Below are 23,521 nucleotides of genomic sequence, written 5' to 3'. Positions count from 1 at the left end.
TGTGTCTATATACTGTCCACCGCATTCGATACGCGTTTCATTATATTGCTTGTCGTGTCATCGCCGTATTAGCTATTAAATATTAACTTTGTCTGATTAGCCACAACGCCGCTCATTTCCGCTCATTTCGTCCCAGACGGGCCTGCCACGCCCTCGGCGGCCCCCGCAGCGGCAGCTGTCTCGTTCTGTGCAGGCGCTTTTGCCTCGATCAACGATTGTGCAATCGCCTGCTCCACCTCCCGCTTCTCCTGCGCCGCCCGCTCCTCCAGCTGGCGCTTGTCCCGTTTGTTGCGGCGGTGCCCGCGCACACACAGAAACGTGCAGCACGAAATGAAGGCGGCGGCAATGAGGGGAATGCCAATCATGACAAAGTACATGACCGCCGCGTAGCCGTGGTTGACGCCCTTGCCGACGCCCTCGACGAGCGGGCAGTCGGTGTTGACGGGCGCGTTGCTGGTCGTCGGAACATGGTTGAATCCAAACCTGCCGCCTTTCGTACTGGCGACGACGAGGCTGCCGCCGGCGTCGTAGGTGGCGTCGCTGGTCCCGAGCAGCGGGGCCCCCGGCGTCCACGCGTACAGGCTGTAGGTGCAGGGCACCGGCGGCGGCGTCGGCGACATGTGCTTGGTGTCGCCGGCCTTCCACTGCACGCTGTACGGGAGATGCATCTCGAGCGACACGGAGGGCGTCGCCGTGTCAGCGCGTGCCGTTGTCGTTGTCGTCGTCGTTGTCGTTGCCGTCGTCGTCGTCCCTGGCGTTACCGGCACCTGTCGGTAGCAGCCCGGCCCTTGGTACCCGCTGATGGGCCCCGGGTACAGCGTGTAGTACGCGCCGCTGTCGTCGCTGGTGTAGATGGCGCTGGTGCTGTGCGTCTGGTAGGGGTAGTCGAACGACAGCGTGAAGCCGCTGGAGCAGCAGTAGGCACTGGACACGGTCGTCTCGTAGCGCGTCGTGGTGGCCGACAGATCGTATGCGGTCCATGCCTGCGGGCAGACGCCGGGACTGAAGACGAAGCGGTGGCGCGGGACGACCGTGTCCCATCCTGGCGGCTGGCACGTCGCAAACTGCGGATGGCGCGTGTCTGAAATCGCGAGCGTGACGTGTGTGTAGTCGAAGTTGGCCGTGTTGTAGTAGAGGTACGATGTGGTGGAGAAGTGACCCGTGCAGCTGGCGGGCTGTTCAAAGGCTGTCTGCATGGGCCGCAACGTGCTGTTTGTTGCTGTGTCGACTGTGTCGACTGTGTCGACTGTGGACGACGCCGTCGTCGGCGCTACAGCGGCTGTCGTCCATGTGTCTGTTATTGTCGACGGTGTCGACGGTGTCGACGGTGTTGATGGCGACAAGGTCGACGATATCGACAACGCCTCGCTTGTGTCGTCCATCTTGCGATCGGAGATAATCAAACAGACAACAAAGTGTGGCGTCCGATCGTCTGCGAAAATGACGGAAATGGGCTTCTTTTGAGGTCACTACAACAAAATTGCCCCTGCAGGTGGCCAGGACCACTGTCACGCACCGCACGGACGGCCACTTTATCCACACCAGGCAATTATGGTTATTTAAACAACCAGCACGATCCGACGTCCATTCTGGGTATGCTGTCCGTGGTTGGTGGTGGTGGTCTGGCCTCATGAGTCGGTTCTTTCAGGCGGCACAAACGTCCGACACGCCGCAAAAATACTCCAACACGAAGCACAGCCACACAGCATCGATGGCTACCCCGGTTCTGGCGATTGGCCCTACGAGATCTAACTGGAAATGCAAAAGGTCGACCTTGGCGTACCCGCCCGTAATGTCGCTGCTCGGAATGACTGGTGCAATCGCTGTCTTTTCTCATTCTCCGCCTTGGCCAAGGCCACCTTGGCCAAGGCGATACTTGAATCAGCATGCGACGCAAATTGTTCATTACGAAGGTCGGCGAATAGAATAGAATGTGATTGAGTTGCCAACACAGAACGTGTTGGCATAGGCATCCGCCATTTATATTTATAGACAATTAAATTGTCAAGACAGTATGAGCATGGTGGCTTCGTAAATATGAATACACTTAAATTCATTACCAAGTACGAAGTATTTCGTATAAGTAATATAATGAAATAAAAAACACCATATGCATGTTTCTGTGGGTTTTTATTTTCAAAATAAATCAGTTCCTAAGCTACATTTGTAAACTTTGTATAACAGAGTCTTCGAAAAAAAGAACCAACGACGCACCGTGCAAGACGAATGGCGGAATGGCGTACGATGTGCCGAGTGTCTGCGTATATACACCTGTATTGAATGCGTCGTCCCCACCCCTACCGATGCGCCTCAATTGATGTTTCTGTCGAGCCGCGCGTTCGGATGGTTCCAGACCAGGTCCGGATCGTAGTCGGGCAGCCGCTCCAAGTCGCACCCCAGCTGCGACCGGCTCAGAACGGCGACCTCCAGCTTGGCCTGCTCCTCCGTGATGAGGATGCCGTTTTTGTTCTGCTCCCAGGTGATGGCCACGACGCGGGCGGGCGCGCCGTCGACGCCTGGCTGCACGTGCAGCGCGTACAGCTCGGTGCCCGTCCAGCTCCGCCGCACATGGATGGTGACCACCCCCGACCGGTCGGCGGCGTCCACCACAAAGCGCCAGCGGTCGTCCATGTCGCGGGCCGCGAGGCCGGCGCGCAGCTTGGCCCAGTCGGCGGCGCTGAGGACGAGGCCCCACGCGGCGGACATGGGCTCCTGCATGTCGGGCATGTCTGTCAAGTCCGGTTCTGGCGGAGTCCGGGAGGCGAGATGGATGCACGTGTACGCGATGCAACGGGCGGTCTGTGGGCGGTCTATGGGCGGTCTATGGGCGGTCGATGGGCGACGCGGGCCGCTGTATATGCGAACCGCTCGCAAGGATAAATTGGGGGGCTGAAGTCGAGACGCGGCTGGGAGGGGTCTGGCCGGTCTGTCGTCTCTGCACCCTTTAAGGACCGGGTTCGTGTGTATTAATATAAAGGCGGGAGGACGAGCACCGCGGGAGGACTGGTGGAGCGTGAGAAAGAAAGGAAGAAGCGACGCGAGGGATGGGCCGCACTTTATACTCTGCGTCGTCTGTTGCGTTTGCTCGCGTACGACAACACGCTGCTGCGTAGCGTCATGCGATGCAACCAATGGCGTTGAGGACATGCAGCCGTCAACGGGGCAACAGCATTCGCCCGAACGGACCGGTCAGACCGCAGTGAGTTGGGGTCGGGAGACGCAGGTGGCAACGACACTCATTGTCTGCAAGTATCGTGACAATGGCTATGGACGGGTTTTTGTCTGATCCGATGGACCACGACATCGCCACGAATGTCGTCACCCAAGACGCCGAATACGGAACACCGGTCCACCAAGTGTGCATCCACTCCAGAGCCACAGTCTTGGCTTTGCTCATTAGCAGCCGCCCGTCTGTTATTTTTGTGCCGACCAACACTGTCCGAGACTGACGAAACAGTGGACTAACATCGAGTTGCGACGGTATGCGCCTCTCGCGTACCGGAACTATGTCGGTGATGGGCAACGCCTGCGTCGGACATACGTCGCCTACATATACGACATATTGTGGCGTTGTGTGCGTTGTGTGCGTTGTTGTTTCTTGTAGAGCAGCATCGTGAACACCCTTTGACTTTGATTGTATTGCAGCGAATGATGTGAACCGAAGACGTGATATGTGTGCATCTTCTTTCCTCCTCGCAGCAAAGGAGCGTGGGTACTATCGTGATGCATTGCACCGCGGCACGGAGGCCTGGCTCATATTCGTAAAGGCAAGGCTCCTGGCTCTGAACTGTACGCGAGGTGCCATCGTGGACTCTGCCGTCCTTTATTATGCCGATGCACGCAGCGACCCGATGGTCCAGATGCTTACAGCTGGCCGAAACGACACACCGGCCTGCTCCGATGTGGTGGGCACTGTGTATATGCTTCATTTGGCCTTACGAGGCGTACGATACGTGCCAGAGACGTTTATGTGTGGCCGTGGGCCAAGCGGTCGTCAGTCGTCAGTCGTCAGTCCTCAGTCCTCAGTCCGCAGTCGTCAGCCCTCAGTTCTCAACCTTTGTTACATCTGAGCACAAGCAGAGCGACGTTGACAATGACCGGCGTACGAGTGAAGGAGAAGAGATATAAAAGACGACGCATCGCCAGAGTCGTCGTGATGTTATTTTGATAGACCGGCAAGCAAACACAGCACACTTCCAACTCCTATCATACGCTCACTCTTCCTCTACTCGCGCATTGTCCCTCACCATCGTCCCTCACCCTCGTCCACCGCCACGATGAAGAACATTTCGCTCCTTGTCTTGGGCCTGCTGGCCTGGCTGGTGGCCGGCGTGGCCGGCACCATCCCCGCCACGCTGTACCGCGGCGACTCGCGCGACCCGGCCACCATCAAGGCGGCCGGCGGCTTCAAGAGCAAGGGCGCGTCGCACCGGCTGGGCCCGGACCCGGCCGCCACCGTGTTCCAGCACGTCGAGGGCACGCTCAAGTACCCGTCGCGCGACCCCTACGTGTCGACGTCGAGCGACCTTGCGCAGGCGCGCAAGAAGGCCGGCAAGACCGGGTACGTGTACACGATTGACACGGCGGGCATCACGGGCATCTTCACCGACGTGGCGGCGGCCTACGCGGCCGTCCAGAAAAAGTACGGCCACGCCGACGAGAAGGAGTTTGCGGCGCTGGGGACGATTCCGTGGTCGCACGTCACGTCGATCCAGGACGGCAAGGGCAAGGCCGTGGCGCTGCCGACGAAGCGGGCGACGGGCGCGGATGCCGACGTGGAGGCCGACGTGGAGGCCGACGTGGAGGCCAACGACGACGACGACAACAACGACTGGGCCACAGACTGGGACCACGAGGAAAACGCCGACATCATCGACGCTTTGGATGCCGGCGCCCAAGACGACACACCGGCGGTGCGTCGTGTTGCCAAGCCGCTGCGCGTGTAACTCGATGCGCTGGATGGGCGAACGCCTGGTGATGACCTGCTCTGCACACCGCCCGGCCTCGTTTATTTCTACATTTTTTGTTTTCTTTTTCCATTTCAAGATTTCTACTCAGCACCATTTTCGTATTCTACAAGTGGAATAACACAACGATGGGCACGGATGTCCACAGTGTCGCGTGGCATCTCTGGCGGAGCCGTGGTAAGGCTGGTGGCGGCTTGCTCAAGTAGATTAATGTGCTGTCGTGGAACGGCCCGCCTCCAGTGATCCGGCGACGTTTAACAAACCATAGCCAGAGGAGAGTCAGGGTAGTCAGGAGAGTCAGGAGACTTAGGAGGGTCAGGAGGGTCAAGGAGAGTCAATTGTCGCTCCGACCAAGCCTTGGAATGACGGCAGGGGTTCAGCCATGTTCGACTTGGTCGGCTTTCAGCAGTCTCATTGCCTTCTTTTCTTTTCTTTTCTTTCTTTTTATTTATTTATTTCGTATTTTTCCTTTCACCTTATTTACAGGAATGACTACCCAAAAACCAGTTTCATCTGTGTTGCCTTGACCGAGTATCACGTGAGACAAGCCCGACAGCAAGACATTTCCGACATGCTGCCATTCCAGTTGTTGTCTCTCATCTGGATACGAGGAATATGCCGTCATCCGTACACGATAGTGGAGTGGCGTTCTCGTGCTCTTGTCGGGCCGCGCAAGTTGACAGGTCTGACTCTGCCGGAACCGGCGTTTCGACTCCCAATTCCAGTGGAGAAGCGGCGACGGCAATACCTGACGATCGAGGATGTCTCTTAGCAGGACGTTGTCGTCATTTCTGGGAGCTGAGACATTTGGCGGGATTCAGCCTCGATTGTCACAATCCGGTGGTGCGAGCAAGCACAGTAGGTAATTACTGTGCAGTCCGTCAGCGAACAACCTGGCAGTTCTTGGCACTGGACAAACCTCGTAATCCTGTGGCCCCCGTTCTCTTTTTTTTTTTTTTCTTCTTTCTTTCTTTCTTTCTTTTTTTCTTCTCTTTTCGCCCATTTCACCGCTCTGCAGGCTTATCTTGGCGCAACACACCCACCAATCCAGACATGCTCACATGGCGTATTCAGGATCTGGTTGTGTGTCTTGGCACGGCAGCCACAAGAATCACGACCAAGTTGGATACGAGGTCCTTCAGCCGTAACTCAGTCGGTCGTTCTCCCGTTCTCCGATTCGCCCATTTTGATGAGACCTACGATGTACGACAAACAAAGTACATCACTTTGATGGGTACTGGCCAACTGGGACGTTTTACGTTCCTGAATAATTCGTACCTCTCCACACTTTAAACATTTTGCTATTTCCACAATTAAAAGCCAAATAGTTTTACTGGAAGGTTCCTGGTACTCACACCGTTGTCAACAGTCAACGCTACGAGTTAGCGGTTGCAGCCAGTCCAGTTTTTACTCGTTACGCAGTCTCACGCCCTGACTGGTTCCGCGTTCTGTCATCACGGACACTACTGTGTATGGCTGCTTGAACGGCCAAGAACGAACAGACTTTGTCGCGCGTGCCCCACCGCAATTTACCAGAGCCGCTTGTCTCTTTTTCCTTGTCATTGGTGTGCCGCTGTTCGTAGCAAGCCTTTTTTTCGCCGACTGTGCGTCGCACCCCTGTTCTTTTCCGTCATCGACCCCTGTTCCTTGGCCCGTTTCTGGCGGTTTGCTCCTTTTGGATTTCGACATTTTTCGTTATGCTACACAGTATGTAAACGGGACGTTGGTGACGGTATGTCCTTGTGCTCTTGGCCAACGACTCGGTACGATCGTTGGCCTTGTGAGCGGTTTTGCAGAAACGGAGGATCCCGTCAGGACAGTCGACGAGGAACAATAAGGGGTGCAGGGGGGGTCGTTCATTAAAGGGATCGAGACGACCAGGAAATGGGCACCAGGAAAACGTCCCTCCGTCCCATGAAGAAAGGGGGATCAAAAGTGATCGACGGCTTTGTTTTCCCGCCTGAAATAAAACAGAAGGGATGGACATTGCGCTGTACTGCAATCCACATCTGACATCCCCACTCCCACTCTCGCGCATCTCGCGCACATTCATTTGGGGTTAATTTGTTGGCCGCGCAAATCCCACCGACCCGGTTTTAGAGAGGCAAAATGAGGGAGGGAAAGGTATTCTGGTGGCTGGGTACGGTAAAGACTGGACAGTAATGGGTTGAAAATATTGAAAATATCGAAATATCGAAACATCGAAATATCAAATATCGAAATATGGCTGTATTTTATCAAACGCTGGTATTAAGTAAAATGTACAAATTACGACATACAACATACGCGGGACAATGCCCACTGCCCTGCTCCCTGCCTACTCTTGCCGTCATGTATTGGCCCAACGCAGCATCTCCTCGCACGGCTCGTGCGGCATCGTCTCGTAGTCGTCCCACACGCTCCAGCCGTTGTGGTGGGACATGCCGCTGCCGCGGTTCATCTTGTCCTCGAACTCGGCCTTGCTCTTGAGCGCGTAGTGGTGGATGGCCAGGCGGTCGCGCGTGATGGGCGCCCGCAGGTGGCTCTCGACGACGTCGCCGTTCTCGCCGACGGCAAAGTGGTTCGGCGTCAGGATAAAGGAGTGCGGGTTGCGCGGCTGCACCATGTGCTTGAGCTTGACGATGGACTTGACGTGGCGGTTGTTGGTGCCGTTGCCGTTGTGGGCCGGGTCGTCGTAGATGCACTCGGTAAAGGCCGAGATGACGGACGGCTGGCGCGTCAGGTGGCCGCCGGACGTGTGCACGCGCCAGTTGAGCGCGACGCCGCCAATGGCCTCGATGCGGCCAAAGTCCTCGAGCACCTCGCGCAGCGTCTGCGGCCCGGGCGCGTCGATGAACTCGTCGGCGTCGATAAAGGCCATCCACGTCGTGTTGACCGACGAGTGGTTGCTCGCCACGTTCTTGCACGTGTTGTACATGGTGTACTGCATCCACTTGACGTGCTGGTCGGGGCGGAAGTAGTGGAACTCGACGGCGTCGCGCGGGATGGTGAGCTCCTCGTCGGTCAGCTCCGACAGCGGCGGCTCCGAGCCGTCGTCCATGATGAAGAAGTGGCCCACGCCCATGTTGTAGTAGTGGTGCCGCAGGAACTCGGGCAGGTCGAGCCGCTGGTCCTTGACGGCCAGGCAGACGGAGATGTACTTGTCGGGGGGCGCTGGCTTGTCGCTGTTGTCATCGGCCGCGTTAGTGTTGTTGGTGTTGTTGGTGCTGTTGGCGTTGTTGGTGCTGCCCGTGTCATTGGCGTCATTGTCGCCGTCCTCGTTGGTGGCATTGTCGGTGGCATTGTCGGTGGTGTCGCCGTTGTTGTCTTCGCCGTCCTTGCCGCCCACAAACGGAATCGGAATGTTCTTGCTGGCCTCCTTGGCCGAGTCGGCGGCCGTCTTGACCGAGTCGACGACACTGCCGACGCCAGCCGCGAGACGGTCGCGCTGGTAGACTGTCAGGGCCACCAGCAGCGTGCAGACAAAGGCGAAAATGACCAGCCGCTGGAAGAGGGCCGGGGAACGCATGGTTGTGGTGGTGGCGGAGGAGGAGGGGGAGGCGGTGGTCGTCGTCGTCGTCGTACAGTAGAGGTAGAGTCGTGATATTCGAAAGATGAGAAACAAACAATTTAAAAAAAAGAAGGAAAAAACACCAAAAAACCAAAAGGCGAACAAGATGTGTTCCAATAGTATTAAGTCAAGTATGAAAGATTAAACGAGTGACAAAAGAGCGACGAGAAGGGCGTGCGGTGTGCGGCGAGCGTGTTACGATGACGGCAACGGCGACATGCGACGACCAGACCGGCGACACACAGAAACGAAGGAAAAGAAAAGGCACAAGTCAAAGTTCAAAGTGAAGAGTAAAGAGGAAAAACGAGTGACGGGACGAGGTGCAAGCAAGTGCAAGCAAGTGCAAGGCAAGTGCAAGGCAACGTGCCAGCGGGAAGGAAGTCGCCCTCGACGGCAAAAATACAAAATCGCGACATATGACAGGCGAGGAAGGGACAGCCCGACAGCCATACAACTCGCCTGCCAAAAACGCCCAAGGGACCGCCGGAAACCCTGTGAGCGTGAGCGCGTGAGCCCGTCTGCGCTAATTTGGCGGGCAAGGCCAGTCCACAATACTACATACTACTAAGCGGCGCCTGCCTAATGCGTCGCGATGGAGAGAGAAGCAGAGAAGAGGAAGCAGACTGAGATCTGCCAAGGCACGATAAAGCACGCTAAACAGAAAGGGGAAACCGGGAATAGGGGCGAGACAGCGAGACAGCGGGGCGGTCTGCAGGTCGTCTCGGTTATCATCAGTGGCTGAGTGGCTGCGAGGGCCTGAAGCATCTGCCCGCCAACCACCACCAGCTTTGGCGTTGCCGAATGCATACGCAGCATCGTACATTTCGCATTCCAGTCACGACTCGACCAGAGGCATTCACAGCCTCCGCGCAGTCACCACAGGCGACGGTCACGCATGGATCCATTTCCTACAAAGTAACTTTCGGTTACAGACTAATTCGTCGTTTTCACCTTGCCTTTGCCGTCGACACCGTACGGTGTCCCGCCGCAAAGGACCGCGCAGGACAGCGACTCTCGTCTTGGCAAGCATGCCATTGCAATACGACGTCGTGCGCCTGCAGATTGGAGGGGCGGAGGGGGCGGTGACGGGACTGACAAGGGCAGCAGAGCAAAGGGGACGGCCAGGGCAGCAGAGCAAAGGGGACGGCCAAGGCATAAGAGAGGACGCTCCGTCGAAATAGGGGCCAAGGGGCTGGTGGCTGACGACGCAGCCCGAGATTAGGTGACGACAACCACACAGTGAACTGGGAGACTGGCTGATGTCTCGGTTGTCTTGCTAGTCTCTGCGCGACACTGATTGCAACGCAAACGGAAAGACAGAGTAAACCGACAGAGTCGAATGGACAATACAGAATACGCGCATAACGCAATGCATTGCCTCCCGGTGTCGCGAATTACATTGCAAATTCCCCTCTCACTCATAATCCCTCCAGCGCTGGCCCGTTTGCTGTTACCCCTGCTGCTCAACGCACAAAGCCCCATGATGATATCCTTTGCCAAGAAACATCCCGGCGAACCAGGCAATCCAAAGCCCCAGCCATCCAGCCATCTGCCATCCGGCCACCCAGCCAATACGAATTACAGACAATGACAATCCCAGCGCAGGATCACAGCCAAGACGGCGTTGTCCAGTCGTGCGTACACAGATGCTCGTATTCTGCACCAAACAGCATGACAACCTTGCTGTAATTCGTAGCGTCCAAGTAAAATAACATCAGCAAAGGCCGTCGCAACCGCACGAGGCAGAAGAGGCATGATCGACGCCGTTGTGAACGCTGCCAAATCGGACACCAGCAGAAACGACACCAAAAACCGGCCTAATCCGCCCTAATCCGCCCTAATCCGCCCAAAATCGGCCCCAAAACACACACTAAATACACACTAAGTAGACACGAAAGAACACCCCAATCCAGGCACAGACACATAAGCACCCGTCTGCCCAGCGATCGGAAAAGGGGCGCAGATACCGACGTGAAAAGGTCACTGGCAACCCTACGACAAACTGGAGACCTGGAGAACTGGACAATTGGAAAACTGGAAAAACGACGCGCGCAACGACGACGACAAAACGTGCCACGGGAAAATAGAGTGCTCCTGCCTGCCGCGACTCTGAGCTTTTACCGTGCCCATCGTTCTTGCCCCTTCTGTGCGGACGTCTCTTTCCCGACCACACGACCTCGAAAAACGAAAACGACGGCATCGACGCGATCTGGTGATACTACGAGGGCCTCCTGACTCCTCGGCCACGCTCGCCTTGTCTGCCTTTTTCTTTTCTCCTTTTGTTCTCCTCTCATCCAGGGCCACCCCTCCGCCACGCCGCCATGCCGTCAACACACCAGCTCGTGCCGCAGCACGACCCTGACCTCGACCTCGACCTCGACCTCGAGGGACAACTCCTCGACAGCAAAGATGCCGTCAAGGACGGCATCCTGGTCGCCGGCGGCGCTCCGGCACAGCAGCCGCTGGCCGTCGAAGACACCGTGTCGACACGCGCCAAGCTGGCCCAGCTCGGCTTTTACTTCCTCTGCAACGTCGCCCTCACCATCTACAACAAGCTGATCCTGGGCAAGTTCCCGCACCCGTGGCTCCTGACCGCGCTGCACACCGGCTCCGCCTCCATCGGCTGCTACGTCCTGCGCATGCGCGGCACCATCACGCGCACGAAGCTCGACTGGCGCGAGGAGATGACCCTGCTGGCCTTCTCCGTGCTTTTTACCGTCAACATTGCCATCTCCAACGTGTCGCTGGCCATGGTGTCCGTGCCCTTCCACCAGATCATGCGCTCGACCACGCCCGTCATCACCGTCGCCGCCTACCGCGTGTTTTTTGGCCGCGCCTACTCCACCGAGACCTACCTGTCGCTCGTCCCCATCGTCCTCGGCGTCGGCATGACCACCTACGGCGAGTACTACTTTACCCTCGCCGGCTTCTTGCTGACCCTGTTGGGCGTCGTCCTCGCCGTCGCCAAGACCATTGCCACCAACCGCATCATGACCGGCTCGCTCAAGCTGTCGCCCATGGAGACCCTGCTGCGCCTGTCGCCCCTCGCCTTTTTCCAGGCCCTGCTCATTGCCTGGGCCTCGGGCGAGCTGTCGGGCGCCATGGCAGGCGCTGCGGGGGCGGCGGCGGCGGCTTCGTCCCCTGCTGGTAGTGCCGCCGTCGCCGCCCGTGTCGTCGCCCGCGCCGTCGGCGACTCCCCCGCCAGCATGGCCCTGGCCCTGCTCGGCAACGGCGTGCTCGCCTTCGCCCTCAACGTCTCGTCCTTTACCGCCAACAAGGCCGCCGGCGCCCTCACCATGACCGTCTGCGGCAACGTCAAGCAGTGCCTCACCGTCCTGCTGGGCATCGTCTTCTTCAACGTCACCATCGGCCTCACCAACGGCATGGGCATGCTCGTGTCGCTGGCCGGTGCCGCCTGGTACAGCTTTGTCGAGCTGCAGAGCAAGACCAAGGCGGCTAAGTGAGGGCGATGCACCCGACACAAAGGAAGCAAAAGAATACAAAGACACAAAAGACGAACCAAGGGTTGGCGTGTAACATATAATTCACCGGCAGACGGAGTCATATGGATCGGATCATGCAACGCAGATCACGACCACGGACCGGGCGTTGAGGACTGGGTTCTTTGCTTTGTTTTGTTCTCATTTTCTATCATTTTCTACCATTTTCTATATTTTACTTTTTCAGTTCGATTTGTCTTCTTTCTTGGGTTTTCTATCTTGGGCTTTTTCTTCATTTCTTCATTTCGTCATTCTTCTCTTCTACCCATTTCTCTGGGCTTTGTTTCCTTTGTCATCATTTGTAGCCTTTTGCATAAAAATACGAAACATTTCTTCTACGACAAAGCAAGTCCCAACACAGCGACCATTCGGCCGCATTGTCCTCACATCGACCGTGACTGCACGTTTGTCCATTTTTTTCCCCTGCCAAGAACAATAGCGGTGGAGAACATAACACAAAAGTACTCATAACGACATAAGGTTAATTTGCTTTCCGCCACAATGCAGATCCTTCGATTCTACATATACGCCAAGACGTGTGACTGGGAGGTGGATAATGCGAATTGATGGGACGATCCATGCGAAGATTGGCGATTGACATGAACATCACATCGACAAAAGTTTCGTATTTCGCAAAACACATGGTCCTGCACAATCTACACCGACTGTGGATGCATTCTACTTACATCGCCAGATGGCACAAACACCACCGCAATAAGGCCGGCCGCGTTTTGGTGCCTTTCACTGTTGCATCAAATTGAGTATCAGACACTCTGATTCAAAGTGAGCTCTACGATGTTTGGCCACAATGACAACACCAACGTCGACTAGCTGTTCAGTTGGCACAAAAATGTCAGCGAGCTCTACAGCCGGAATTCTGCACCATCCAGCAAAGGGGCTTGGCCGAGCCTTGGGTGTGGTGGTGTACAAAATCGACGACCTCGCAGTCCCGTCAACCGCGAAGCCACGGGTCGCGTGAAAACGAACGATGTGGATATGCCACGTCGTCGACTTTGAAGCAGACTTTCAAGTAGGCTTTGAGATAAACTATGAAATCAAAAGTAACAATACCGTTACACACATGCGCTGCCTACTTTACCACATGCTTGTTGCGCAGGCCTTCGTTGTAGACCGACTTGATGGCCACGTCCATCAATGCCAGGAACCGGTCTTCTTCCATGCGGACGTTTGAGGCCTGCCATACTTTGGGCGGATCGTTACGCTTCCTTGGCTTTCGAGTACCCGTGCTCTGGCTGCCCTTTCCTTTTGCCTTCTCCCCATCCTCATGCTCGTCCTCCCCATCCCCCTGCGCCACCATCTCTGCCTCGGCACTAAAGTAGTGCTGCCCCGTCATCGCCGCGAGGTTGCGGAAGCCCTTGTACGCGAGCCCCGTCGGCTGAATCTCCACGACGGCGCCCGCGCCCCGCCGCATAAACATGGTGTGCGTCAGGCCCGCGCCGTGCACGCCCACGAGCACGTCCGTGTCCTGCACCAGCCGCACCTGGTCGGCCAGCGACAGCGTCGCCATGTCGATGGACTGGACGACCACCGCGTCGCCGGGGAAGCGCCCCGGCAGGGCCGCCAGCAGGGCCGCACCGTTCAGCAGGCGACGGGTGCCGCGCCGGTCGATAAAGGTCACGACAATCGGCTCGGCGCCGTCCTGGTCCGTCTTGGGGCCCGCGAGGCGGGGCACGTCCAGGTGCGCAAAGACGCGCTGCACAAACAGGTGCAGCAGCGGCGCGTCGCCGGGCTGGCAGTCGCGCACGGCCCAGTCGTTGTGCCACAGCGGGTTGCTGCCGCCGGGGAGGGGGACCACCAGGTGGGTCGACGACAAAGACGCGTGCGACGCGCCGTCACGCAGCAGCGGCGCCGGCACCTTGGCCGGATCGGCCGTCATGTCTTTGAGCGTCGCCAGCGGGTGGCGGGAGAACAGGCGCCAGAGGTCCAGCGTCGGCCCCGGCCCGTGGTCGTCGAGAAGCACGACATGCGTGTTGTCCACGTCCATGGGCGTCGCGTAGAACGGCGCGGCGCGGTCGTCTGGTCGCGCCATCCGCAGCACGTCCATGGTCATCGTCATGGACCAAATCTCCATCAGGCAGTGCCACAGGTTGCCCGCCCCTTCGCGCTTGACCAGGAGGACAAACGACGGCGTGCCGCTGCCGTCTGCCGCCGCCCTAGCTTTGGACGCGTGCGCTGCGCCGGCCCCCGTCATGGAGACGAATTCCTTAAAAATGGTCTTGGGGCCCGTGTTGAACCAGTACGGCGCCAGGTCCGTAAACGGAATCAGGCCGCCTGCCGTCTCGTTTTCGTTGGGTGTCCGCCACACTGGGCAGCCCAGTTGGAACTTTTGCGTGGTCGCATCCCACGAGGCGCCCGAGGCAATGCAAAACGAGTCCGCTTGGTGGTCGTCCCGGATGTGCCCATGGAAGCATGTCAGACGAGATTGCGCGGGCCCATGCTCATTACCCTCGCAGTACTGGATCGAATGGTCCCGCAAGTCGGACAGGTAGTCGCTGGAAAAGTGCTGGCGGCAGTAGCCGACATCGCGGCCCGGTGGGGGTGGTGGCAACGTGTCGAGGTCGGGTAAGGTCAACGGCTCGGGCGACGCAGATCCGGAGCCCGGTGGTGATGCTGACGGCGCTGACGGACTCGGTCGCCAGGCGGGCAGACACGAAGCGCAGAATCCCGTCGCTCGATCCGAAAGGGCCAAAAAGTAGACGACCAGCGTCAGGACGAAGGCGACAGCGACATACAGGACGCGGCGTCTGGAGAACACCAGCAGGCGGAGAGAGGGCGGTGCTCCGGAGGCAAAGGCCATGATGTGGAGAGCATGAAAATACAACACAACTTGGGCAAATACAGAAAGACTGCAGGGAAAATAGTTTATCAATGGCAGTGAAATGCAGGAAATATGAAATACGTGCTCACCCGCGAGAGGGATGTCGACAACAAAGAGTGACAAGAATAGGACGCTGTTTGCGGAGGTTAGGGGTGCCCAACGACCAAACCCCGAAGAAAGCAACAGGAAACAAAGGGCGGACCCCAAATAAAAAGAAGAAATAAAACGAAAATAAAAAAGAACATCAAGCAGACGCAGCAAAGAGGTAGAGACGTGAGAAAATGCAGCAGTGAGAGACGTACCAAGTGTACCCAATGCACGTATTCCTCGCATCTGCGCATCCCTGCCAGATTTGCAAGACGCTACGTAGTACACTGTGCATGTACGAAGTACTGCTCGTTGTTGTCGTGCTCACGCTCTTTGTAATCATTTCGTGTCTGTGTACTCCGTGCTCCGCGGACTAGTCCTCAATCCTGTTGAACCTCCGTCTCTCAGCCTACAGCCAAAGACGTGACACAGTGGGTGAGACGGGCAGAGAGAAATGCAACATCACCAACCAGACCAGAGATATAAAACAATACCCATCACAGGACCATAGGCGGCTTCGTCGGCGGCTCTGGCGATGTACGCCAAAGGGAGACTTCGAAAGATGGGACTGCGTGTGAGGGTGTCGTTTTCTCAAAATGCCGTTGAATGGCATTTGGTCACCGAAACCAAGCAATGCCAACCAATTGGGCGCCGCGTAGGCAACCTGCGATGGATGGCCCAAGGGTGTGGTCTTGGGGGGTCGTCAATTTGGGGGCCATGGTCGACGGCAAGTTTGCATGCGTCTGCTGAGAGGAGCCATCAACGGCCACTAATGCAATGCACGTTGCGGGCCGCAAGTTGCAGACATACGATCGCGAGACAGCTCGCAACCGCGCGCAAAGGAGCACGATCAGACAGTGTTGCCCGTGCGCAGGCGCTGGTGGTCGGGTTTGCCCATTTAGGCAGAGAACCGACCCAAGACAGACAAATTGACAAGTGGATGCAACCCCCACGGCCATCACGGGCGGCTTGTAGCCGCGCCGTGTACGACAAGCGCCAAGCAGAGGAGTGTATGCAAAAATAACAAAATAATAAAGTAAAATAAAACAACAAAAATCCATTCCGTCTATATGAAAGTAGTTATGAAAAAAGCGGACCAGAGACGTGCCGCTTTCTGCGATATTATGACGTGTGATGCACTGTCCGTGATGTCTAACAGGGGTGAGAAAAAAACAAGAGCAAAGGAGAGACAAGAAAGGAAAAGACCAAAAGGAGTCGTATGCGACAAGATCCAAATGAGATAGTATCTAAAAAGACCAATGATATGCCAAAAAAAGAAGAACCAAACGACTTTCCCGTGACCAGCCCAGGAAATCAGGTTGACTCATAGGACGACCGTAGGACTCCCCTTACAGCATGCAGGCAAAGGCAACAACACCGACAATGGTGCCAATCGACAGGTTCAGGACCGAGGCACCGTTTTTGGAAACCGTCGTGCCAGAGGCCGAGGCAGAGGCCGAGCCCGAGCCCGTGGTCTTGCTGCCCGTTGCGGTGGTGGCGGCCGTGCCGGTCGTCTTGGTGCTGCCACTGCCGCTGCCGCTGCCGCTCTTGGTCGGGGTCGACGAGGCGGCCGCGCCGCTGCTGGACGAGCTGGTCGAGGGGGGCGGGCAGGTCAGGTTGAAGCGGGCCTTGGTGGACAGGTTGTCGGTGATGGCGAAGCTCTCGTTGTTGCCGGCGTTGTCGTCGACGAGGTCGTACCAGAAGGTGGGCACCTTGTTGAAGAGCAGGTCGCAGCCGACGGCGTCCCAGTAGGCCTTGGCGTTGGCGACGCTGGGCACGCCCTTGTCCCAGGTCATGCCGGTGTAGGGCCAGCCGGTCTCGGTGACCCAGAGCGGCTTGTCGCCGACGGCGGCCTTGGACGCGTCAAAGGCCGCCTTGAACAGGTTGGCGGCGTTGTCAATGGTGTTGTCCTGGCCCGTCTGGTAGTACGGGTACTCGTCGAGGCCGATCCAGTCGACGGCGTCGATGACGGGCTTGTTGGTGGCGTTGGGGAACACGTTCCACGTGTCGACGTGGCCCACGGGCACGCTCTTGAGCGCCGTGTTGGCAAACGCCTTGCGGTAGTCGTCGATGAAGCCGACAATCACGCTGGGGTCGGCACCGACGCCGGCCTTGTTCTCGACGCCCGTCACCGAGTTGCGGTACAGGTCCTCGCTGCCGATGGAGATACCGATGATGAGGTCGGCCAGCTTGCTGCCGTACTTGGTCAGGCCGGCCTGCAGGGCCGTCAGCTCGGGCTTGATGGTGGTCGTGCCAGAGCACCAGATGCCGAGCAGCAGGCTGGTGTTGGTGGCGATGGCGGCCGGGAACGCCTCGATCGGGTCCGTGGCCGAGCCACCCTGGATGTTGGTGTAGAGGCGGGCGGCGTTGAAGACGCCGGGGGCGCCGACGAGGTTCTGGGCGGCCTTGAACTCGGCCTCGTAGTCGGCCTGCACCTTGACGGAGCCGTCGATCTTGGTCGAGCCGGTGCTGAAGCCCAGGTAGTTCTGGGCCGAGACGGCCGACGCCAGGGCGCTGGCCACGAGATAGCCGGAGGTACGCATTGTGAGGAAGCGGTCGGCAGAGGACAAAGGTCGGTCGTGATAGAATCGAATCGAAAATAGATCAAAGGAATGGCAGACGCGTCGTTGTCGAAAAGAGCGTGATGGACGGAGGGTGCAAAAGGGAGAAGAAAAGGATAAAGGAGAGACTAGATAAAAAGTGAAAATTCAAAGAATGTCGGCCTCAAAAACACGAGGAAACGGAAGAGTCAAAAGATGAAAGGGATCGAACAAACAAGGTGAATGAGTGAATGAAAGAAACAGGAATGCAAGGGAGATGACCAACGGATCGAAAGGCACGAGAAGACGACGAAAATAGCGATACGAGGAGAGGTTCCGAGCTGCAAAATCCACTGGTTGACTGCTGTGTGGTCCCTGTCATGCCTTCCCACAGCTGCTGTGCCCGCTGCGACGCTCCGTTCGTGCTCTGTAGCTGCATTTCCACTTTCTGGTTTTCCGTTCCTGGATCCAGCCTTTCGTGGTCCCGGATTGGCGGGACCCACTGTTTTCGATCGTCTGCCCTGGCTAACCCCCTTTTGGCGGCGCGTCTCCAGACCACTGATTGGCTGCGGCGCTCCTGGCACGAAACAAACATCCACTATTGTCCCTGATTCCCGGCGCTGTTCACCCCTTTTTACCACCTGCTCAGCTACTTTGCTCCATTTTCCTGGTTTGCACTGCCACCACGAACCCCCATAAATCCCTGGGTGGTTCCACAAAATTCCTGTTTTTAGGTCATTCTCCCGAATTTTTAGTGGTCTGCGTCCAAGTCGTCTGATCGTGCCAGCAATTTCGCCAATTTTTTTGTTTGTTTTGAAAGACGCGCTGAATGCCGCTCCGTATTGTCTTACAGGCCTCTACGAAGTACTCTTCAGCGGTCATCTCAGCCACAGCAAGCCACAAGCAAATTAACGAAATAAACAGACGACAGGCCGACACGACGGGATGGCTGCCACGTTTGCGGACAATTACAAACGTACGAGTCTGAGGAGACAAGAATGCAAAGCGGCTTGCATTGCAAGGCATGTGTATGCCGTACCTCCGTATGTGTCATACAGAGCACAGCATCGACTCTATTTAGCTTTTAGGCTCGGAATCGTCCGAGTGTGTCGAGCTGCGAAACGCAAAGGTCTCGACTTTCTCGACGAGTAGTACGCTGTACTCGTCAGCCTCAGCCAATAGACCTTTGCCTCCGCCGTCGTCGCCTCATCCGACGTGCTGCTGTGATGTGACGGCATTTACCTTGCGAGCCTGCCGACAGACGCACCATCTGAAAGCAACAGACGCTGCAACGACGATGACGACAGCCACTCGGAAGGCCACAATCCTCTCGACGTTTTCGTCCAACGCCTGCACCTCGCTGCACTGGATGTCCGCGGCTGCACTCGACAAGGCTCGGGTTCTGGCCCCAGGCCATCAAGATGCTGCCCGCGGCCTTCGCTGTATGCTGCCCGTGACATTAGCATAGTAGTCGAGTGTCGTCAACTCGACGAGGAGCTCATTGGTGGCCGGGTCGACTACTTGCCTCAGGCAGTTGGCCGGTCCAAGCTTGCTCATAGCCTCGTCCATGGCCGGAAGGTCCACCTCCACCTCCCAGTTCGGGCAGATAACTATGAGCACTGTATCGTTGGCCGTCAGCCCGGCCTCGTACCATCCGGGGTGCCAGTTGCCACAGCCGCCAACGGGCTTGACGGCGTACAGCTCCTGTAGTCTACGGGATGATGCGCACGGTGTGGCCGACAAACATGGCGACGAGCACGGACGACTTACGCAACCCACTTCTATGTTATATGAAGTCGATCTTGCCAGCTTCAATACGTTCCCCGTATCCTCCCAGTCTCCATACAAGATCTGTGTCTAATAACAAGACGCTGGGATGGGTGTCTTCGTTGTGTGAATTCTTTCAGACCTGCATATGTCAGTGCTTCTCATGATTAGGTATGATGGTGTTGATCTATTGTTATACAGTTGTACATGCCTGATCTGCCACGATACAGCCGTGTGTAAAACACCGCATGAGGCCCACCGTACTTCTGGTAATTCGACTGTGGAAAGCTTCTTTATTCTCGTACCAGTCAAATGGAAGCGTTGACCATCATTCTCTCCTCGATTGCCGGAGCTGGAATGAGTTTAGCGCCAGGCCACAAGCTAACCCCACGTTAAGCTCGCTGCAAAGTGCCGATTCCACTAACACTTAGCGCCTGGTTGGTCGACCGATCGCCACGGGCGCAAGATGACGTCGAGATCTCGGCGCGGGTAGGTGCGATCGTGCAGAGGCACCTTACCACGGAACAAAAGGCAGTCGCATCCGGTAACATGCTTTGCTTTGTTCAATTGATCACTCCTCTGCCGAGTTGAAGTATCGCCGCCCTGTCCATGCCGATTACACTTTCGTTTCGAGCACTTCTTCGACGCCGGCCGCTTTTGTCCATTGCTTCCATCGCCTGTCTGCCGTTGCCCAACATGCCTCGACCCAAACGTGCGGCGCCCGGTGGTGGAGCCAGTCCTTCCTCAATCGGCCAAAACGGCAAACAATCCAAAAAGGCAAAGACGGCAACGACGTCGAGAGCGGCAAGAACGACCAACGGATCACCGACAGCCCCCCTGAGCCAGCCAGGCCCATCGTGCGCTGGCGAGCAACATGGCATCATTCTCCGGCAATACTATCCGGCGGAAATGTCAACGGCGCGCGCACAGGCGTATGCCGACGGCGAGCTGACAACGCCGATGCAGGCCCTGGACGCTGCCATCGACGAGACCGCAGCACAAATGCGCCGGGTCGATGCCCCCAGCAGGACGAGCCCCGTCGTCCATTGGTTCAAGTCGGATCTGCGGGTGCACGACAACCGCGCCCTCCATGCAGCGGCCACCTTGGCCCGCGACAACAGAGCCCCCCTCATCTGCCTCTACGTGGTCAGCCCGCAGGACTGGGAGGCCCACAGCACGGCGGCTGTGCGCGTCGACCTGGTGCTGCGGACGCTGGCCGTGCTCAAGCGCGACCTGGCGCAGCGCAACGTGCCCCTGTGGATCGAGACGGTGGACGACCGCCGGCAGGTGCCGCGGCGCATCCTCGCCACGATGGGCGCGTGGGGCGCGCGGCACCTGTTTGCCAACCTCGAGTACGAGCCCGACGAGCTGCGGCGCGAGGCCCGTCTGCTGCGCATGGCCGCGGCCGAGGGCCGGTCGGTGGCCGTCGTCCACGACACGTGCGTCGTCCCACCGGGCCAGCTGGTCAGCGGCAGCAGCGGACGCACGTACGCCGTGTACACGCCGTGGTTCCGCGCGTGGAAGCGGTACATCCACGACCACGAGGACGTGGTCGACCTGGTGGGCGCGCCCGCCAAGGTGCTCGACAGCGTGTGCGACGCGCTACCCACAGCACTCTTTGCCTGTCCCGTGCCCGGCGCACCCGCGGGACAGGCGCTGGCGAGCGACGACGAGCGCGCCCGTTTCCGCGACTTGTGGCCGGCGGGCGAGCAGGCGGCCGCGGCGCGTCTCGCGCGCTTCTGCGACGACCACCTGCGCGCGTACGCGCGCGACCGCGACGTGCCGGCCGCCCGGGCCACGTCCGCCCTCTCGCCGTACCTGGCCACCGGCTCGATCAGCGCCCGCACCGTCGTCCAGACCGCCAGCGACCGCGCCGGCGCGCCGTCGCTCGACGGCGGCAGCGACGGGTTCCGCGTGTGGGTCAGCGAGGTCGCCTGGCGCGACTTTTACAAGCACGTCTTGGTGGGCTGGCCGCACGTGGCCATGCACAAGCCGTTCAAGCCGGCCTATGCGAACGTGGCCTGGGCCGCAGAGGACGACAACGACGGCAGCAACACCAGGTTCATGGCATGGACGGCCGGCCGCACGGGCTACCCGTTTGTCGACGCGGCGATGCGGCAGCTGCGGCACGAGGGCTGGATGCACAACCGCAGCCGCATGGTGGTGGCCTCCTTCCTAGCCAAGGACCTGCTGGTCGACTGGCGCCGCGGCGAGCAGTGGTTCATGCGGCACCTCGTGGACGGGGACGTGGCGAGCAACGTGGGCGGCTGGGGCTTCGCGGCGAGCGTCGGCGTCGACCCGCAGCCGTATTTCCGCGTCTTCAACCCGACGCGGCAGAGCGAGCGGTTCGATCCGGAGGGCGCATACATTCGGCAGTGGGTGCCCGAGCTGCGGGCCATCGAGGACAATGCGGCCATTCACGAGCCCTATGCACGAGGCGCAGGGGATGCGGCACACGAGGCTGGCTATCCCGAGCCCATCGTCCACCACAAGGAGGCGCGGGAGGCAGCCTTGTCGGTGTACAAGAGGGCACTGGGGCGGGAGTAATAGACGTCGGTAGGCCGGCACAGTCCTCTTGACAACAAAGGAATTTGACCGGCGTGCTTGTGCTGACGGTGATGGTAGAGAAGAGTATTGGAATAACGTACCGTGTATCAATTTCAAGCACTACAAAACAGCACGGTGAATTGGTTTATTAATGCGGTCGAGCCGCTTATGTGCATAAAATTGTAATGTATTTATGACGAATCGTAGAAAGAAAAGGAAATGAGATTGTACAACATAAAACACTGGGGACAGTGAGAATGATGTTTCGGAAAATTAAAAATGTAAGACAGTGAGAAGGTGCAACGGCTGAACAATAAGTAAACACGTGTAAGCTGGGTGGTGATTGTATGTAATGAGGGCACAGGAATACAGGTTTATGTAGGTTTGTACTTTAGACAATCGGTAGCGACTGAGCCTTCCCTCCAGGCTACTAGAGGAAGCCTTAGTGCTATATATATGTATCGTAATTCATTCGTGTTTTATTCTATTCTTTCGTTCCTCATATCAATAGCATCTCTATTTCATTCGTATTTTATTCGTATCCTATTCCTTTATTTCATACCGTATGAATTAGTCTGCTTAGTCATTCTTCCCGGGATTCCTATTGCTTTATTATCCTGCTCCCTGGAGATGCCTCCAGTAGCGGTGGTCTTTTTCCCATTGGTTAAGCCACCTATCTTCAGCTACACCCTTTTGTGCTGGACCTTATTCTACACGTACTGGCTCATTCCGTGCCAGCACTTTTGTACCAGCTACGGGTGTACTAGTCACAGCTGCACCAACATATCCCCAGCTGGCCGGTCTTGTCTTATTCTGCCGTCTCTGACCGCCTTGGGTCTCTTTTCCAGGCCCCCGTGAGGGCCGTAATGGTAACACGTCGCCTTTCCAAAAGTTTGCTGTTGGCTTAAGATTGATCTTGTTTTAGTTTTAATGTATTAACGACGAATTTGTGTGGGCACGTGGTGCGGGGTCGACAGCGAAGACGGGATTGTCCTTGAGAGCAGCAACGAAGGTAACATATCTGCGATACAGCCGCTGTGCAAGACTTATCACGCAGGAACAGTAAGAAGTTACGCAGGATTTTCTTAAAGTTTCAACGAATGACACGAGATGCCTGCTTGTCGTTTATTGAGCCGCATGATCAACTTTAAATGAAGAGTTCGGCCTGCTAAGTCGTGGATACGTTAATCCTCCTGGCTACAACAAACAAAGCACAGCAATAAGGAAACATCACAAAAATCAAAAGTAAACAACTACCTTGCAAGCTCGCCTTAGCTCAACGATGTGCAAATACACGAAATATACTGAGAAGTATGCACGTTGAAACTTTCCGAACGATTACTCTGTACTGCGATGATCCGATGCGAGGTCTATTTTGTCCAAACGCGGAAGAAGATACTAGCCACATATACGGTTCAGTCTCCAAAAACGAGGAATGCCCTCTGTGTCCCAAATAACCGCAAGTATATTATCGCCACTCACTTTAACTGTATGTCGAGTCCCTATTATGTGGAATCGTGTCCTGCTTTCAAATAAGAAAGCACTGAGATGTGGCTGAGATGGACCCCATAGTAGCCAGCAACTCTAGATATGGGTTCTTCGCTAATTTTTACGTTTACCACCTAGTAGATTGATAAAAAGGGTGTGACAGACCCCTAAACGTTTCCTACCAGATATCAGAAGACAGACAATTTCACAAAATAGATTTTCAGTAGAAAATTGTC

The 23,521-nt window shown here is 57.0% G+C and overlaps 10 protein-coding genes across 10 annotated transcripts; 4 read left to right on the top strand and 6 right to left on the bottom strand.

The window, feature by feature from the left end:
• Window positions 1-122: 122 nt before the first annotated feature.
• SPBR_05037 (uncharacterized protein) lies at window positions 123-1,382 on the bottom strand (the record flags this gene model as incomplete). Its single annotated transcript, XM_040763314.1, has 1 exon — window positions 123-1,382. The coding sequence occupies one exon, from the start codon at window positions 1,380-1,382 to the stop codon at window positions 123-125; it is 1,260 nt and encodes a 419-aa protein (XP_040615791.1).
• Window positions 1,383-2,310: 928 nt separating this feature from the next.
• SPBR_05401 (uncharacterized protein) lies at window positions 2,311-2,727 on the bottom strand (the record flags this gene model as incomplete). Its single annotated transcript, XM_040763678.1, has 1 exon — window positions 2,311-2,727. The coding sequence occupies one exon, from the start codon at window positions 2,725-2,727 to the stop codon at window positions 2,311-2,313; it is 417 nt and encodes a 138-aa protein (XP_040615790.1).
• Window positions 2,728-3,260: 533 nt separating this feature from the next.
• On the top strand, window positions 3,261-4,128 carry SPBR_05231 (uncharacterized protein; the record flags this gene model as incomplete). The annotated part of the gene is made up of 3 exons (XM_040763508.1): window positions 3,261-3,356; window positions 3,705-3,905; window positions 4,027-4,128. The coding sequence occupies 3 exons, from the start codon at window positions 3,261-3,263 to the stop codon at window positions 4,126-4,128; spliced, it is 399 nt and encodes a 132-aa protein (XP_040615789.1).
• Window positions 4,129-4,277: 149 nt separating this feature from the next.
• SPBR_05310 (uncharacterized protein) lies at window positions 4,278-4,946 on the top strand (the record flags this gene model as incomplete). The annotated part of the gene is made up of 1 exon (XM_040763587.1): window positions 4,278-4,946. The coding sequence occupies one exon, from the start codon at window positions 4,278-4,280 to the stop codon at window positions 4,944-4,946; it is 669 nt and encodes a 222-aa protein (XP_040615788.1).
• Window positions 4,947-7,296: 2,350 nt separating this feature from the next.
• On the bottom strand, window positions 7,297-8,475 carry SPBR_05074 (uncharacterized protein; the record flags this gene model as incomplete). The annotated part of the gene is made up of 1 exon (XM_040763351.1): window positions 7,297-8,475. The coding sequence occupies one exon, from the start codon at window positions 8,473-8,475 to the stop codon at window positions 7,297-7,299; it is 1,179 nt and encodes a 392-aa protein (XP_040615787.1).
• Window positions 8,476-10,838: 2,363 nt separating this feature from the next.
• Window positions 10,839-11,981, top strand: SPBR_05099 (uncharacterized protein; the record flags this gene model as incomplete). Its single annotated transcript, XM_040763376.1, has 1 exon — window positions 10,839-11,981. The coding sequence occupies one exon, from the start codon at window positions 10,839-10,841 to the stop codon at window positions 11,979-11,981; it is 1,143 nt and encodes a 380-aa protein (XP_040615786.1).
• A 1,126-nt stretch (window positions 11,982-13,107) lies between these two features.
• Window positions 13,108-14,835, bottom strand: SPBR_04881 (uncharacterized protein; the record flags this gene model as incomplete). Its single annotated transcript, XM_040763158.1, has 1 exon — window positions 13,108-14,835. The coding sequence occupies one exon, from the start codon at window positions 14,833-14,835 to the stop codon at window positions 13,108-13,110; it is 1,728 nt and encodes a 575-aa protein (XP_040615785.1).
• A 1,457-nt stretch (window positions 14,836-16,292) lies between these two features.
• On the bottom strand, window positions 16,293-17,486 carry SPBR_05066 (uncharacterized protein; the record flags this gene model as incomplete). Its single annotated transcript, XM_040763343.1, has 1 exon — window positions 16,293-17,486. The coding sequence occupies one exon, from the start codon at window positions 17,484-17,486 to the stop codon at window positions 16,293-16,295; it is 1,194 nt and encodes a 397-aa protein (XP_040615784.1).
• Window positions 17,487-18,899: 1,413 nt separating this feature from the next.
• SPBR_05373 (uncharacterized protein) lies at window positions 18,900-19,415 on the bottom strand (the record flags this gene model as incomplete). Its single annotated transcript, XM_040763650.1, has 2 exons — window positions 18,900-19,194; window positions 19,393-19,415. 2 exons carry the CDS (start codon window positions 19,413-19,415, stop codon window positions 18,900-18,902), a joined length of 318 nt encoding a protein of 105 aa, XP_040615783.1.
• Window positions 19,416-19,946: 531 nt separating this feature from the next.
• Window positions 19,947-21,797, top strand: SPBR_04841 (deoxyribodipyrimidine photo-lyase; the record flags this gene model as incomplete). The annotated part of the gene is made up of 1 exon (XM_040763118.1): window positions 19,947-21,797. The coding sequence occupies one exon, from the start codon at window positions 19,947-19,949 to the stop codon at window positions 21,795-21,797; it is 1,851 nt and encodes a 616-aa protein (XP_040615782.1).
• Between the last annotated feature and the right edge of the window lie 1,724 nt (window positions 21,798-23,521).

The sequence above is a fragment of the Sporothrix brasiliensis genome (assembly GCF_000820605.1).
Source record: "Sporothrix brasiliensis 5110 chromosome Unknown Cont21, whole genome shotgun sequence".
NCBI lineage: Eukaryota > Fungi > Ascomycota > Sordariomycetes > Ophiostomatales > Ophiostomataceae > Sporothrix > Sporothrix brasiliensis.
Note: the sequence above shows the minus strand (reverse complement) of the source record. Positions and strands in the feature narration are given on the sequence as shown.